The sequence below is a fragment of the Coregonus clupeaformis genome, chromosome 6 (assembly GCF_020615455.1).
Source record: "Coregonus clupeaformis isolate EN_2021a chromosome 6, ASM2061545v1, whole genome shotgun sequence".
Lineage (NCBI taxonomy): Eukaryota > Metazoa > Chordata > Actinopteri > Salmoniformes > Salmonidae > Coregonus > Coregonus clupeaformis.
The window spans coordinates 40,796,983-40,812,867 of NC_059197.1; the positions used below are offsets into that span (position 1 = coordinate 40,796,983).

The 15,885-nt window shown below is 42.8% G+C and overlaps 1 protein-coding gene across 1 annotated transcript; it reads left to right on the plus strand.

The window, feature by feature from the left end:
• The first annotated feature begins 4,597 nt into the window (after window positions 1–4,597).
• On the plus strand, window positions 4,598–14,585 carry LOC121567952 (serine/threonine-protein kinase Nek8). The gene is made up of 15 exons (XM_041878357.1): window positions 4,598–4,670; window positions 5,210–5,415; window positions 5,706–5,938; window positions 6,071–6,202; window positions 6,488–6,696; window positions 6,918–7,000; window positions 7,085–7,263; window positions 7,523–7,670; window positions 8,285–8,361; window positions 8,452–8,569; window positions 8,718–8,868; window positions 10,133–10,296; window positions 10,507–10,659; window positions 11,281–11,439; window positions 14,388–14,585. Exons 1-15 carry the CDS (start codon window positions 4,624–4,626, stop codon window positions 14,414–14,416), a joined length of 2,088 nt encoding a protein of 695 aa, XP_041734291.1. The 5' UTR covers window positions 4,598–4,623; the 3' UTR covers window positions 14,417–14,585.
• The last annotated feature ends 1,300 nt before the right edge of the window (window positions 14,586–15,885 follow it).

Consider the following 15,885-nt stretch of genomic DNA (forward strand, 5'->3'; position numbering starts at 1 on the left):
AACGGTGCAGGGTGTTGATGACGTCCTGCAGAGCTGTCCCCAGTTGTCGGATCTGGTCATCCTGGCCGCGGACATGTTCCTCAAGCGACCCAGGTGCTGCTGCTCCTGCTGATTCCATATTTAAGGTGTGTAATTCTGTCACGAACTCTGATGCGGATGTGGTGCGAATCAATAGCAGGACACAGGAGCTCAGTTAATCCAGACTTTACTAGAAAATCCAAAATGATAACACGGGTCAAACAACCCGGAGGCGAAACATACGCCACAGTGCATAAAGTACTCCCAAACCGAACTGCGCACGAACAATAGTGCGACGGTAAAACAAAGAGAGTCTAGCAAACAGCACTGCACCAAGCGACAGGAAAACAATTACACACAACACAAGACAGAAACCACGAGAACGTATAGGACACATAATCAACACTAAACATGAACAGGTGTACTAAACAGACCAAACCAATCAAACATAGAAAACAAAGAACGGTGGCAGCTAGTACTCCGGAGACGACGACCGCCGAAGCCTGCCCGAACAAGGAGGAGGAGCAGCCTCGGCCGAAACCGTGACACCAGGCCTCTACTTCCGGTCTATACTTACTATCTACACCTTATGGACAGAGTTATTTTTACAATAATTATATTATATACATATATATATTATATATATTATTTTTTTTGCTCCTGAACTTCTTCTACTCTCAACCTCTCCGATCATTTTCATGATGTCCATCCGGTTTGCTTCTATATGCCATATCTTTCTGACTGTGCTCTTTCCCAAAAGCTCCCAACATACAACCTATATAAATCTTACCAAATGTTGCTTATTTCGGTCAGAAGCTATCGTGGCGAGGCGGAATACAAGTGCTAGTTAACAGGGCCGGTTCCATTTTTGTTTTTTTACTATACAAGTGGCACTCGCCTTGCCACGCTAGCTTTGCCCTCATGTGGGTGCTAGCAAGCAAGCTAGGTAGTGCGCTTCAATTGGTCACTCATGTCACTATATCACAGGGGATTTGCCTAAAGTTGAGCTTTCCCCAACTTTAGTCCTGCCCTGTTCAGCTCCCTCGCCCATGCTCGCTTCGCTCAATGGTCCCCCGCCCACTGCGCTTCTCTTCGCTTCTCTTCGCTTTCACCTTCCATTGAATTTGAATTGCTTCCGATGTTTCACCATGCGATGCCGCTCTATATTAATACAAGGTGATAGCTAACGTTAGTGAAGGGTCGCAGCTAACACAAAACAAATCGAAGATGTTGGCTAACATTTGCAAACTATATCCCTTGTTGAACGCACCTCTGCCCTACATTTTGTAATAGGCCTACACAAGTTTAATATCTTTACGAAGCTTAGACTCTGTGCTTTATTCATTTTTTTATTAATTCTGATATGTTGTCTACTGTTTATAATTTCTTTCTAATCAAATAATGTTAGTGTGTGAGGAGAGAGCCAAAGCCCCTAGAGCGTAGAGTGCCCTTGCCTCGCGAGGCCTGCAGTGGCGTGTCCTACGCATCACAGAAACAAACACACACATTCACACACAGATACAGAAGCTGATGCATTCTGACTGAGCTGAGGCATCTCATTTACAGCAGGGCTCTTGCCTCCAGACACACTTTCCTCCAGACTCACCTGAATCTTCATTACTGGAGAACTCCATAATAGCTCAGTCACAACTGAAAATGAAGATGAAAATATATCTGTTCATCTTTGTTTTCAATCTCATGTGTGTGGTGTGTGACAGAGAGAGAGAGCTAGGGGTTCACTGTTTTGTGATACCATTTTCTTATTGGGCATTCATGACAGTTGAAGTACTGGCTACTACTGTAATTTACCAATCAATATTCTCTATTTCTTTGTTTCCTCAAAGGCCTGTGATATTTATTTATTATTTATAGAAGTGCATTGTTGTGTTTATGGCAGAAATGTTTTTCATATCAGCCCTGTATCTTCTTGGGAAATCCAAGTTTACACCATTTGGACCTTAAAAATACATTTTGTGAACAATATTTAATTGAGATTAATAGGCTTACCGTACCAATACAGTTTAGCATACATGCAATTAAGGAATCTATATTCGATAAGTGCCTTTTTAATTGTGCGCAGCCGTGTAACCTGATGCTTGTGCTTGAGTTTCCTGCTTACTTCAGCACACTCCCTTTGTCATCAGCCTTCACACAGTGAGAACTGCAGCATTGGTCAGAGCAGATCTCACACTGATAGTATCACCGAAACCTACCGGTGCAGTCTGTCTGTCGGCGCATTTCCATACAAGATTTACCCTGTTATCATTACTTATTGTGTATTTATTATTACCTTTATTATTACGTGTTTTACTTTTCTATTATTTCTCTATTTTCTTTCTCTCTGCATTTTTGAGAAGGGCCCATAAGTAAGCATTTCACTGTTAGTCAACACCTGTTGTTTACAAAGCATGTGATTAATTAAATTTGATTACATTTTTTATTGATCCCAGTGTTTTAAGTTTTAAGTTTTAATGTTACGTGCACATGTACAGTTTAATGCCTTTCTTGCAAGCCCTTTTACAGCAAGGGTCGTTAGTGCATTTTAATAGACAAACAAAAATAAGCCTGTTTCATTTACATTTACATTTTAGTCATTTAGCAGACGCTCTTATCCAGAGCGACTTACAGTTAGTGAGTGCATACATTTTCATATACATTTCCCTTTCAGTGGAGGATGGGGAAGATTCATCTGAATGCACAGCTGGCGAAAACTGGATTACACATTGGCAGATGTATCACGGAAAACCTGTGTAGTCTGTGCATATTATAGTGTGTGCATATTTCGCTTTATTTAATGTACAGAAGGCCTACATAAAAATATATATTATATAATATATTCAAAAATATATATAAATCAATGAAGAAATGACGATAGCATTAAAATCAATGAATGCCACAGAACATGTATTCAGAGAACATCAATTGATTGCCCAAATGGAGTTCCAATGAACAAAGGGTTGTTGTGTTTGTCACGGGTGAGATGACGGAAACAAACGTGACACATATTCTTCGGCCTATAAATGAATGACGGTTTCTTTTGTTGACAGACTGACAAAGAAAGGTGTTAAGGCTGTAACAATGTTGTTGACTGTCTGAAATCAACAGAAACCCATCACTCCCTGAATACACACACACACACACACACACACACACACACACACACACACACACACACACACACAAGACCTAAACCAACTCAATAGAGCCCTCACTTCACTGCTGTGAATAGAGTCATACCACCATGAACAGAGCAGATAAGAGCCCTGCACCTCTATCATGTAGACAATGCTGTAGATAAACCACACATTGTCTGGGTCAGTAACTCAACCTCATTATAGACCTGAACCACTAACGAGACAGGCGCAGGGTAAGTCCTAAATGGCACCCTATTCCCTACATACTGCACTACTTTTCACCAGAGCTATGGCCCCTGGTCAAAAGTAGTACACTATATAGGGAATATGTACCATTTGAGACATAGCCACCCTCTCTAGTTTCCACATCTAGTAAACAATCTGCAGTGAAAAGTGTATGTTAGGTAATAACATATTTTTGATGTGATTCTAACTTCCACCCATTGATTCCTGACACTTTTATGAGGTGTCTCTCATCTCATGAGATCTCATAAATGTGATGATCTCTACAGATTGATTTACAACCAGTCAAGCAGTTTCAGCTGTTCTTATCTTCCCACTCAGGTACATACTAAGGGCTGTAACGTCAGTAGTTTCGGTGAGCACCCTACACTACACATTCAAATAGTGCATTCCTGGACATTGACATCCATCCATCCAGTGACACACACACACACACACACACACACACACACACACAAACACCCCCAGTGATAGCACACACCTCAAAATGAAAGGACAAACATGTCACCTAGCAGGTCCAGGTAGTGTGAGAGAGAGTGCACATTTGAGTTCAGCAAGGTCAACAAACAGTGTAAACAGACACTGTTAAAAATGATTTTCACCAGTGCCAAGGTACAGTGATGTATAGTCTAGATCAGCATGTGGTGTTGGAAGATGTATCTGAGAATAATCAGAAAATGTGCTGCTTCAAGTGATGAGGGCTGTGATGTGTAGCCAGTGCATTACAGACCTGACAAGGCCTTGTCAGAGAGAACACAATGTGTTTGCTACGGCCTGCATTAGAGCAGAGACGGAAGCAGAGAGGACAGGAGCAAAGCTTGGCAGCTGCCTGCTCATATCAGCCGAAGGGAAGGCACTCCATAATTAAATGCTGTCTAGACACTGTTACCTGCAGTCCTACCTAGGAGAGGAGAGAGATAGTGTAGGAATTAACTCTCTCTTGCACACACTTACACGCACCACACACCACACACACACACAACAGTATTTCTGATGACAATGTTTCATTTAGTACAATTAAATGAAGGAGCATTCAATGATAGCCTACAACAAAAAGCCTTTGTATAACCACAAATAGCCCTAGACTCAGGATCAAGGAAAACAGAAGAAGCTTGCTTTTAGACTTGTTTCAGAAGCATGCTTTTTGTCCCTAGTTGTTCCCTGTAGGAGCAAGGACGTGTTGCCTGGAAACGACTTTGGATGTTTTTTACAGCCTTGAGCAAAGGAGATGGAAAAGTACGAGAAAATCAAAGTGGTCGGAAGAGGAGCTTTTGGGTAAACCAAAAGTTATTAACTTTGAACTTCTTGATGAAACTACACCGCTAAGTCACAGCAATCTTATTCACACTTTGTTTGTGATGTTTAATTTGTCTTCCTGTCAAACTTAAGTTAGAAGTTAAAAAGTTCGCCGCTTGTCTCCTTTGCCAAATCACGGAATGTAAATATGGTTCAGGCACGCGCATATTTTAGAAATAGAATTATGCACTCATTCTATTTCTATGGCCGCCCTGTCAATATTGTACAATACTAGTACATGATGAGTGCAAAGCTACGGTGTTGTCGTTCTAGTCATAACTGTAATGTGTTATGTTATTTAACCATTATATAAATGGTCAGATTCTAGTTCTAGATTGTTTGCAAATGCCCTCATGCATGAATGCATTACAAAGCACCAATATCAGTGGCAATAATGTACAAGAGTGCACAAGCTAGTAGGCACACTGTAAGGGGATAGCCTACACCAGAACACACTTTCCCAACTCTTCCCCATGCTACTCATTCTCTGCTCTGCCTTCCCATGTCATGTGTGACAGGATAGTGCACCTGTGTCGCCGGCGCAGTGACGGGGCCTTTGTGATCCTGAAGGAGATCCCAGTAGAGCAGATGTCCCGTGATGAACGCCTTGCCGCCCAGAATGAGTGCCAGGTGCTGAAGCTGCTCAACCACCCCAACATCATAGAGTACTATGAGAACTTCCTGGAGGACAAGGCTCTGATGATCGCTATGGAATATGCACCAGGTACTAGAACATTACCCCCCCCATTGTTTGTTACATAACACATAAGGTACATAGCTCAGTGTTCTCATGTAAGTCTGACACCTATACTGTAACATAGGGTGTCAAATATGTTTTGCTTGTCAGACGTTCCCCATGAGGTGTTATTCAGTCTCATCAGATGTCAGTCCCTGTTGTAGTGCTTCAGGAGACATATGATAAAGGGCACTGCATTATGTTACATAACTCTGGGTGGCCTGAGAGCATGATCTATTCTGCTGTAACTGTATTATTTTCCTGCTTTCGTACTGTAGGTGGAACCCTAGCTGACTACATTCAGAAGCGCTGTAACTCTCTGCTGGATGAGGACACCATCCTGCACTTCTTTGTCCAGATCCTGCTGGCCCTGTACCATGTGCACAACAAGCTCATCCTACACCGGGACCTGAAGACCCAGAACATTCTGCTTGACAAGCATCAAATGATCGTCAAAATAGGCGACTTTGGAATCTCCAAAATCCTTGTCAGCAAGAGCAAAGCCTACACTGTGAGTGGACATGACGTAGCATTGGTCACCTGACTACATGTAACGGCCAAATGCGTACTCTGATGATAAGCATAGTCATAGGCAGCACTGGCAGTAGAGTTTATCTTTTGTTTTTGTTTTATTTCCATTCAGGTGGTGGGGACCCCATGCTACATCTCTCCGGAGCTGTGTGAGGGGAAGCCCTACAACCAGAAGAGTGATATCTGGGCCCTGGGCTGTGTTCTATATGAGCTAGCCAGCCTCAAGAGAGCTTTCGAGGCTGCTGTACACATCTTTTCATAATGCACTTCATACATTGTCATTCCAATTTCATAAACTGTCCTTGCACTTTGGAATTGTAGATCCAAAAATGGCATTGAAGTTAATCATATCTTACATTAGTCTTTGAAGCACTTATCTTTCCATCTCCATGTAAAATGGATTTAATTTGTGGGATGATGCCTAAAGCTTACTGGTCCAAAAGTAAACCCATAAAGAAATCAAGGCATTAGCATAGTTTGAATATTTAACTCCTCTCCGTGGGCTTACTCACACTTCCTTCTCTTACAGAACCTACCTGCCCTAGTGTTGAAGATCATGAGCGGTACCTTTGCCCCGATTTCAGACCGGTACAGCCCAGAACTCAGGCAGCTCATCATGAACATGCTCAACCTGGACCCGTCCAAACGCCCACAGCTCAATGAGATCATGGCCCACCCTGTCTGCATCAGACCCCTGCTCAACCTCTACACTGATATAGGCAACGTCAAAATGCGCAGGTAATGAATGCCACAAAAGTCTATATCCCAAATGGCACACTATTCCCTATACAGTTCACTATATAGAGAATAGAGTGCCATTTTGGATGCAACCAAAGCCTCTAGCTTCTAGTCACCAGACTCATCATAAGAAAACAACATGTATCTGATGTATACATACATTACCATTGATGGAAATGTATGTATACAATATTCAAAAGACATTTTGATTTCTGGTCCAGAATTGAGAAACCACTGTCCACCGTGCAGTCAGGAGGTCATGGTAGACCAGGAGGGCGAATGACCGGCACAAGGTCATTCAGAGGTCAGTGACATTCCACCCACATCCATGATTGAACCAGTTCTGTAATAATTAACACCTTTAGTATAATGTTCTGTCCTGTATTAGATGGACGGATGGGAACAGGAAAGTTGCACTCCCTCCCCCTGTCATCAGTGTACACATGGGGCAGTGGCATCTCTGCGCCCCTGCGTCTACCCATGCTCAACACAGAGGTGCTGCAGGTGGCCCTGGGACGCACACAGAAGATGGGTGTCACCAAGTCAGGCCGACTCATCACCTGGGAGGTCAGATTGGATTTCTTGATCCCCTTTTCCCTTCTCTGTCTGAAATAGGCTTGTCAACCTCAGTTAGGCTTCATAGATAAATATTTCCCTTAACCAACTAAGCTACTAGCTGCCTCTTTAATACCCTCAGATTATGCATTAGAATGGTTAAAGGCTGATAAGATAAAGGATTTGTTTTTAACAATATGAAAGTGTTATCTGGATAGTCTTTAGTAACACCAGTATTTACACATTTCCTAACCTAATGGTGCCGTGCCAGGCTCCGTCAGTAGGATCTGGTGAGCCCACTCTGCCTGGTGCAGTGGAACAGATGCAGCCGCAGTTCATCTCTCGCTTCCTGGAGGGTCAGTCTGGAGTCACCATCAAGTCTGTGTCCTGTGGGGATCTCTTCACCACCTGTATGACAGGTACAGGCCATAATAGCATCTCAAATTGCACCCTATTCCCTATATAGTGCACTAATTTTGACCAGGGCCCATAGGGCCCTGGTCAAAAGTAGTGCATTTATAGGGAATAGGGTGCCATTTGGGACGCACAGCATCATTGTGTTTCCTGCTGGTGAGGACAGCATCCGTGTCAGATCAGCCTCAGTAGGGGAGCTTCACTATAGGAAATCAATATTTATTCACTGTGTGTTTTTGCTGCCTCACACACACACACACACACACTGCAGTATATAATACTATCATAAAGCACTGGAGCAGCATTGGAAAGTGTGGATGTAATCACCTCTTTTACTGAACATTCATCAGTGTTTGTGTTCTCCAACCGGGATACACCGTTAGTCACAGTCAGAGTCTTGAGGGAGCTGTCATTAGTCCAATACCAAAAGCAGATAACACAGGATTAAAGAACCTCTCTGAGTCCCAGCTGTATTTCATCACCATTTATCACCGTGGTGGAGCAGAATAGTATTCCCTTGTTAGGGATTAAAACCCAAACTGTTGGCCCACACTGTGATATAGCCACACCCATCAACTCATCGTACCTATAATCTCCTCTATTTATTTTCAATTTGCAGACCGAGGTATTATTATGACGTTTGGAAGCGGAAGCAATGGCTGTCTCGGACATGGGAATGTTAATGACGTAACACAGGTACATTTGAGGTTTGTTATAAACATTATTGTCGTCAGTCGTTCTGGTGAAAAAGCTTCAAATTATTTCTCTGTATGTATTTATGTCCAGCCCAAGATCGTGGAGGCCTTACTCGGATACGAGCTGGTCCAGGTGTCATGTGGTGCTTCCCATGTGCTTGCTGTGACCAATGACAGAGAAGTATTCTCCTGGGGAAGAGGAGACAATGGTAAATGAGCAAGTTTATTTTTGGGGTTGTCAGTCACTCTCTGTCTTCTTGGTTTATGTCAGCAGTGTCTGTGGGAGAGCTTGGCATTCTAACAGAATGTTATGCTTTCTGCCCCCTCATGTTCCCTATCTGGTCCCCTCTGTGGCAGGTCGCCTGGGGCTGGGCACCCAGGACTCCCATAACTGTCCCCAGCAGGTGCGTGTGCCAGGGGAGTTTGAGGCCCACAGGGTGCTGTGTGGAGTGGATTGCTCCATGATTATCAGCACCCAGAACAGCATTCTGGCCTGTGGCAGCAACAGGTAAAGTTACCTTCTCTTATAGGCTACTTAGTAGAATATTTCAGTTCCAGTTAACCAGGAAGCAAACATCCTCTAATAGGATGAAGATGTAACAAACTAGTCTACATTTAAAATCTATTTCCTCCTCTAAACAGATGCTTGTTTTCTAGCCTAAATATTGTGCATTTATTATGACAGTAACAACCTAATTAACATATTCAGTCATTGCATGAAAGTGCTGTGAAATTGCACAGGCTTTCCACAGAGGTCACTGTTAATGCGAGTGATACTTTTCATTAACAACTCACTAAAGAGCAGCGCTCACATTAAAGGTGAAACATGCCCTTGATTTCCACTGCACCAACACCCTGCTTGCTTAAGCACTGACATAGCTCTTCATTGACTTGCTTTGTTGTGTTAAACTAAAGCATGGATGTAGAGATTATGGCATTATCTTCTGGGCCAATATCCAGTGAGGCAGCATTCTCTTACAGTGACAAACACGCTCTCTGATAGTTAACCCATCCACCAGAAATCCTCATGGGCAGGAAGCAGGGTTCTATTACAGCGAGGGTTAGGAGAATGAGCACAGTGTTATCAGACCTGGGTTCAAATACTTGATCTGTGCTTGATTGAGTTTGCCTGGTTTAATGGACCAATATAATATTCTCAAAACTGCAAACCTTGCCTATCTGCCACTACAGACAGGCTAAAGCAAACGCTCATACTATTGGAAAGAATTAAAATAGTATTTGAATCCAGGTCTGAGTGCTATAGCAGGGCAGAGTGTGGTGCTGAGTGGAGACAGCACTGTCCAGATACCTGTGGTTTAGCTACTTCCTGCCCTCCCTAACTCTCTTACCCACTCCATACTGAATATGTATCTGCCTTGAACACAGAACAAGAAACTCCCCCTCAATTAATTCTTACAGAACATGACACAGCATTTCTTAACTGTTCTCCTTACAATTGTGTAGTGTGATATTGTAGAAAACACATTTCAGCTGATAAGGTCAACTGGATCTAGTTTACTTTTAAGATATCAATGTTTCCCTTTTGATACGATTCAAACGTTCTTTAATTAATTCGCCAGAATAGTAATTTTCTTCTAAGGCTGTGTTTACGCAGGCAGCCCACTTCTGATAGTTTTCCAATAATTGGGTTTGGACCAATCAGATCTTTTGCATGCCAATAATTGGGCAAAAGATCAGAATTGGGCTGTCCATTATCCTATGAACGTGTTGCCATGAAAATAATTGCAACTCCTCTAAATGTGCTTGGTTAGGTTCAACAAGCTGGGATTGGATAAGATCAACGCTGCAGAGGAGCCAGCCCCCTGTGAACAGATTGAAGAAGTCCACTCGTTCAGTCCTGTCCAATCAGCACCGTTGAACGTGGACATGGTTGTTTACATTGACATTGGAACAGCCCACTCTGTTGCTGTCACAGGTTAAATTATATTTTGTCTTCGCCTCGTATGCCTGATATGTCACCATGCAGTTCCTGAACCCATCGTAACTAGAAACCCAAAGTTCCTATAAGCTGCAAGGACGTGACATCCCTGTGTCATGCTTACACAGTAAAACATGTAGCTGTATTGCTATATTGTCCTTTGACAATACACAATATCAATCTTCTTCCCCTGTTCCGTGTGTCCAGAGAAGGGTCAGTGTTTCACGTTTGGTAGTAACCAGCATGGTCAGCTGGGCTGTAGCTCCCGCCGGACCAGTCGTGTGCCCTTCCCGGTGCCGGGCCTACAGGGCATCACCATGGCAGCCTGTGGGGATGCCTTCACTCTAGCCATTGGATCAGGTGTGTAGGGGGCATTGGCAATCAGGGAAGATGCTTTAAGGGGATATTTTCAGTTTATATAAAATATTGGAGAAACGTGATGCCCTCAGTAAACTTTGGATGTTAGATAACGCACTTTATTAGAAGAGCTAATTGAACACTGTACCAATCTGTTTCTGTAATGTCTATGTAAAGGTGCTTTCAGAAAATGCTTTAAGGTCCTTAATATGTTGTAACAGATGTGTATTAGACATTTTCCAAAGGGTAGAGAGTTGTGGAGAATGACACAATACATGTCAGAATGTGTCAATGATCAGCTCAACCTCCCATAGGGAGATGGCAGGCACAGTCACCTCATTGTTCAGGGCTGGCTTTGTTCAGCTCTGCTCTCCCAGGGATAGATAGAGCCATTATGCTGGCATGGCAGGAGAGGAGAGGAGAAGAGAGGGGAGGGGAGGAGAAGAGAGGAGAAGAGAGGGCAGGGGAGAAGAGGTATAAGGAGAGGAGAGGGGAGGGGGAGAGTGGGGAGGGGAGGGGGAGAGAGGAGAAGAGAGGGCTGTCTGTTAAGGATTGTGCAGATTCATGAATCCTGGGGTGTGCGCTGAAGAACGTAACTATTCTGTTCTCTCTATCTTGGTGTAGAAGGGGAGGTGTATACCTGGGGAAAGGGGGCCCGTGGCCGCCTCGGAAGAAAAGAGGAGGATTCTGGGATACCAAAGGCAGTGCTGCTCGACGAGAGCCACCCGTTCACGGTGACGTCGGTGGCCTGTTGTCATGGCAACACTCTACTGGCAGTGAAACGTAATAGTTTACCTATTAACTTTTTGTTAAACAAAATGATGTGAAATAGCCCGTAGCACATACTGTTTGTGGTGAAATCAAACAGAAATCACTAATCCCGGGATGAAAGAAAAGTGAAATTTGAGATAAGCTCTTTAGATGATGCTGACAGAGATCCATGTTTTTTTCCTTGTAGAACAGAAGGTCTGAAAGAGCCTATTTGTTAATAGCTTGATAATTAGCTAACCCCACAATGCAGATTTACCTGTAGCTTTCTCCCAGTCAGTCAATTCGGAAGTGACCACCAAGCCCCATGTTTGGCTTTTTGTTTCTCCATAGCCTCAGGGACTGTAGTAACAGAGGCTCATTAACGGTGGATGAGGCAATCAGTTGTGTCTTGCTCTCCACAAGCAATAAAATGAACAACAGGGGCCTGCCTCCCTGTCATGCTTAGCTCGTTAGCCATTGGGGAGATGAGCTGGGGTTAGCTCTGTCTATAAACCTGAATGTAAAATCCAGTGTCTCTGATAATAGGCATCCTCTGTGCCATCTCCACAAAACCAGGCAGAGGGTTGGTTAGGTTGTATGTCTGTATCCATTTACACCAGTAATCATTTACTCACATTTCACTATTACCTTACTCTGCACATTTATAGTTATTGATTTCAGGTTGCTTGCATGCAGTTTATGGATCTTCAGGTAATGTGAATAGTTCCCCAACCTCAATAAGATAATGTATTATCCAGCCTGTGAGTAATGGTCCCTCTCATCAGGAATAGCGGACAAGCTAGCAATTCCTCTGCTTTAAAACAATGATGGTTTCCCAAATGGCACCCTATTCCCTTTGTAGTGCACTAGTATTGACCAGAGCCTGTAGGGCTCTGATCAAAAGTACTGCACTATATACGGAATAGGGTGCCAATTGGGACGCAACCAATATCTATTAAAATGACGCATGGATTAAACTAAAGCAACCCTCCCATTAACAATAGATGCAGATTTAGAAAGATTAAATTGCACATAAAATCTAATCAGTAAGTAGGAGAGACATCTCTAATCTTTGGAAGAGACCCAAGTTACAGTCCTGTTCCAGTGTAACTCTGACCTGGCTGCGTACCATGTGGTAGTGACCTGAAACGCCAACACAGTAGCCAGAGTGCCCTCACACAGGTCATTTCACCCACATTTGACTTCTATGGGGTTTGTTATTTTATCAATGTATGAGTAGTACATTAGTCCAGATACAGTATGACTAAATCCATGGTAGACAATGGCAGTGTGTAGGCATTCGAAACATTCTTGTGCCACCACACCTACTGCATTGTGTCTAAGTGAAATAATCAAGAAGTAAATGTGGGTGTATCTACAGTACCAGTCAAACATTTGAACACACCTACTCATTCAAGGGTTTTTCTTATTTTTTTTTACTATTTTCTACATTGTAGAATAATAGTGAAGACATCAAAACTATGAAATAACACATATGGAATCATGTAGTAACCAAAAAAGTGTTACACAAATCAAAATATATTTTATATTTGAGATCCTTCAAATAGCCACCCTTTGCCTTGATGACAGCTTTGCACACTCTTGGCATTCTCTCAACCAGCTTCACCTGACATGCTTTTCCAACAGTCTTGAAGGAGTTCCCACATATGCTGAGCATTTGTTGGCTGCTTTTCCTTCACTCTGCCGTCCGACTCATCCCAAACCATCTCAATTGGGTTGAAGTCGGGGGATTGTGGAGGCCAGGTCATCTGATGCAGCACTCCATCACTCTCCTTCTTGGTAAAATAGCCCTTACACAGCCTGGAGGTATGTTGGGTCAATGTCCTGTTGAAAAACAAATGATAGTCCCACTAAGCCCAAAACAGATGGGATGGTGTATCGCTGCAGAATGCTGTGGTAGCCATGCTGGTTAAGTGTGCCTTGAATTCTAAATAAATCATAGACAGTGTCACCTGCAAAGCACCCCCACACCATAACACCTCCTCCTCCATGCTTTACGGTGGGAACTACACATGCGGAAATCATCCGTTCACCCGCACCGCGTCTCACAAAGACACGGCGGTTGGAACCAAAAATCTCCAATTTGGACTCCAGACCAAAGGACAAATTTCCACCGGTCTAATGTCCATTGCTCGTGTTTCTTGGCCCAAGTAGGTCTCTTCTTCTTACTGGTGTCCTTTAGTAGTGGTTTCTTTGCAGAAATTCTACCATGAAGGCCTGATTCACACAGTCCCCTCTGAATAGTTGATGTTGAGATGTGTCTGTGACTTGAACTCTGTGAAGCATTTATTTGGGCTGCAATTTCTGAGGCTGGTAACTCTAATGAACTTATCCTCTGCAGCAGAGGTAACTCTGGGCCTTCCATTCCTGTGGTGGTCCTCATGAGAGCCAGTTTCATCATAGCGCTTGATGGTTTTTGCGACTGCACTTGAAGAAACGTTCAAAGTTCTTGAAATGTTCCGTATTGACTGTCCTTCATGTCTTAAAGTAATGATGGACTGTCGTTTCTCTTTGCTTATTTGAGCTGTTCTTGCCGTAATATGGACTTGGTGTTTTACCAAATAGGGCTATCTTCTGTACCTTGTCACAACACAACTGATTGGCTCAACCGCATTAAGAAGGAAAGAAATTCCACAAATTAACTTTTAAGAAGGCACACCTGTTAATTGAAATGCATTCCAGATGACTACCTCATGAAGCTGGTTGAGAGAATGCCAGGAGTGTGCAAAGCTGTCATCAAGGCAAAGGGTGTCACAAACCTTTGACTGGTAGTGTATATCTAAAATACATGAGGGAAATAATTCAATACCTTTCCTGAAACCTTTTACAAGACTCAGTCCCCTTATAGTATGTAACTGTACACATGCAGGCATTGTGTAAGATGGTATATTCTTGTATGTCTTTAGTGCTAATGTAAGTGATATGTTGATGGCTTCTCTGATTACTCTTCTCTTTCTTAGCTTTGCTTGAGGAAGCCGTCCCCAGATGATACAGCTCTGTAAACCATCCCACCACCGTCCACCCCTTCGGTAGCGGTCAAGAGAGAAACAGTGGCACAAGGTGAAGGACTGCTAGACTCCGCTGAATAACCTCTTCCAGTGGCCTGTCCTTTACTAAGACTTTAGAGGATTCCTGCACATCTTAAATAGTTTCAGTTGCTCTGTCTCAAGTCAGTTTATATTAACTTTTAATGTTATGTTTTTCATACAGTATTATGTAAACGGTGGTGCCTTATTAATGGCACAATGTATGGAACAAATGCAAATAATTCAAAACTTTTCATTTTAGAAGCTATTTAGCTTCCTAAGCTTGTGTAGCTGGTAGCTAATAGAATGCTCTACCAAAAGTATTGGAGTGAGATTGCAGGAGGAAGTCATTGGGGAGCTGTCATGCAGTAAGGCTTTGTCTTCTCTCACCAGCGAGGTTAGCATGATACAACACACAGTCCCAGGATGTCTAACTGGTTTGGTAGCTTTATTTACCCAGTATTGAGTTAGGCAAAACAGTGTGTGTGAAGAAGAAAGGCTGCCACTACAGTGTGAGCCGACTTGTCAGTCAAATGAAGCAAACAAGTACGGCACTTTAAATCTTGAGCACATTATCAGTTCTCTTATTGTGCTTTTAGGATTAGTCCTCATCAATTGGATTAGTAACTTTTGTTTTCATTCACAATAACATATGGTTTGTTTAGTGTCATAGTAAGGTACTTTTACACAACACATGAACAGTGAAAGTTTCTTTAAGACTGTTGACTAAAGGAGGCCACTTCTATAGTAAATGCAATTCAAGACACATAGACCTTTCAACCCTCAAGTGTTCATAGATTGTTTAAGATTTTTGATGTGGAAGTGTCACTAACAAAGCATGGCACAGGTGTGAGAGACACATTGAGTCAATATTGTCTCTTCAGCTGTGTGTGTGTCGTAGGCATGAGTCAGTTTGATATGATGTGCTTAATTAGAACACTGGCTTCATCCCAAAGGTCACCCTATTCTCTACATAGTGCACTACTTTTGAACAGAGCCATATGGGCCCTGGTCAAAAATAGTGCACTATATAGGGAAAAGGGTGCTATTTGGGACGCATGCACTGGCTTGATCTTACTCGGGAAAGCCTCCAAACAGGCTGGGATGGTAAGTGCTCCAGACAGAGGAAATCAATGTTATTGGCCTTCTCTTTACTATCGCTCTGTCACCCACTCTAGTATCAGTGATGTAGTGGTAAAAAAATTGGTGGGTAAACTGATCGCCGGTCGCGGTGAAAAAAGTTACTCTCCCTATACTTTCAATGCATTTTCCCCCAAAAGGTGGGTCACTGTCTAGTATCCAAGATTATGATTTCCAAGCAGATTTTTTGTTTTCCATATTGGAAGAGATGTGAATATGATTCATGTTAGTGGTTTGCCTGCAGTATTGCTAATTTGCCAAAACAATCCTATTAATTTATCTTATGTGTGGT

Coding starts and splice junctions, on each gene's coding strand:
- LOC121567952 (XM_041878357.1), top strand. CDS start 4,624: ATGGAAAAGTACGAGAAAATCAAAGTGGTCGGAAGAGGAGCTTTTGG. Junction 5,939..6,070: donor GCAAGAGCAAAGCCTACACT/GTGAGTGGACAT, acceptor ATTTCCATTCAG/GTGGTGGGGACCCCATGCTA. Junction 8,570..8,717: donor CTGGGGAAGAGGAGACAATG/GTAAATGAGCAA, acceptor CCTCTGTGGCAG/GTCGCCTGGGGCTGGGCACC.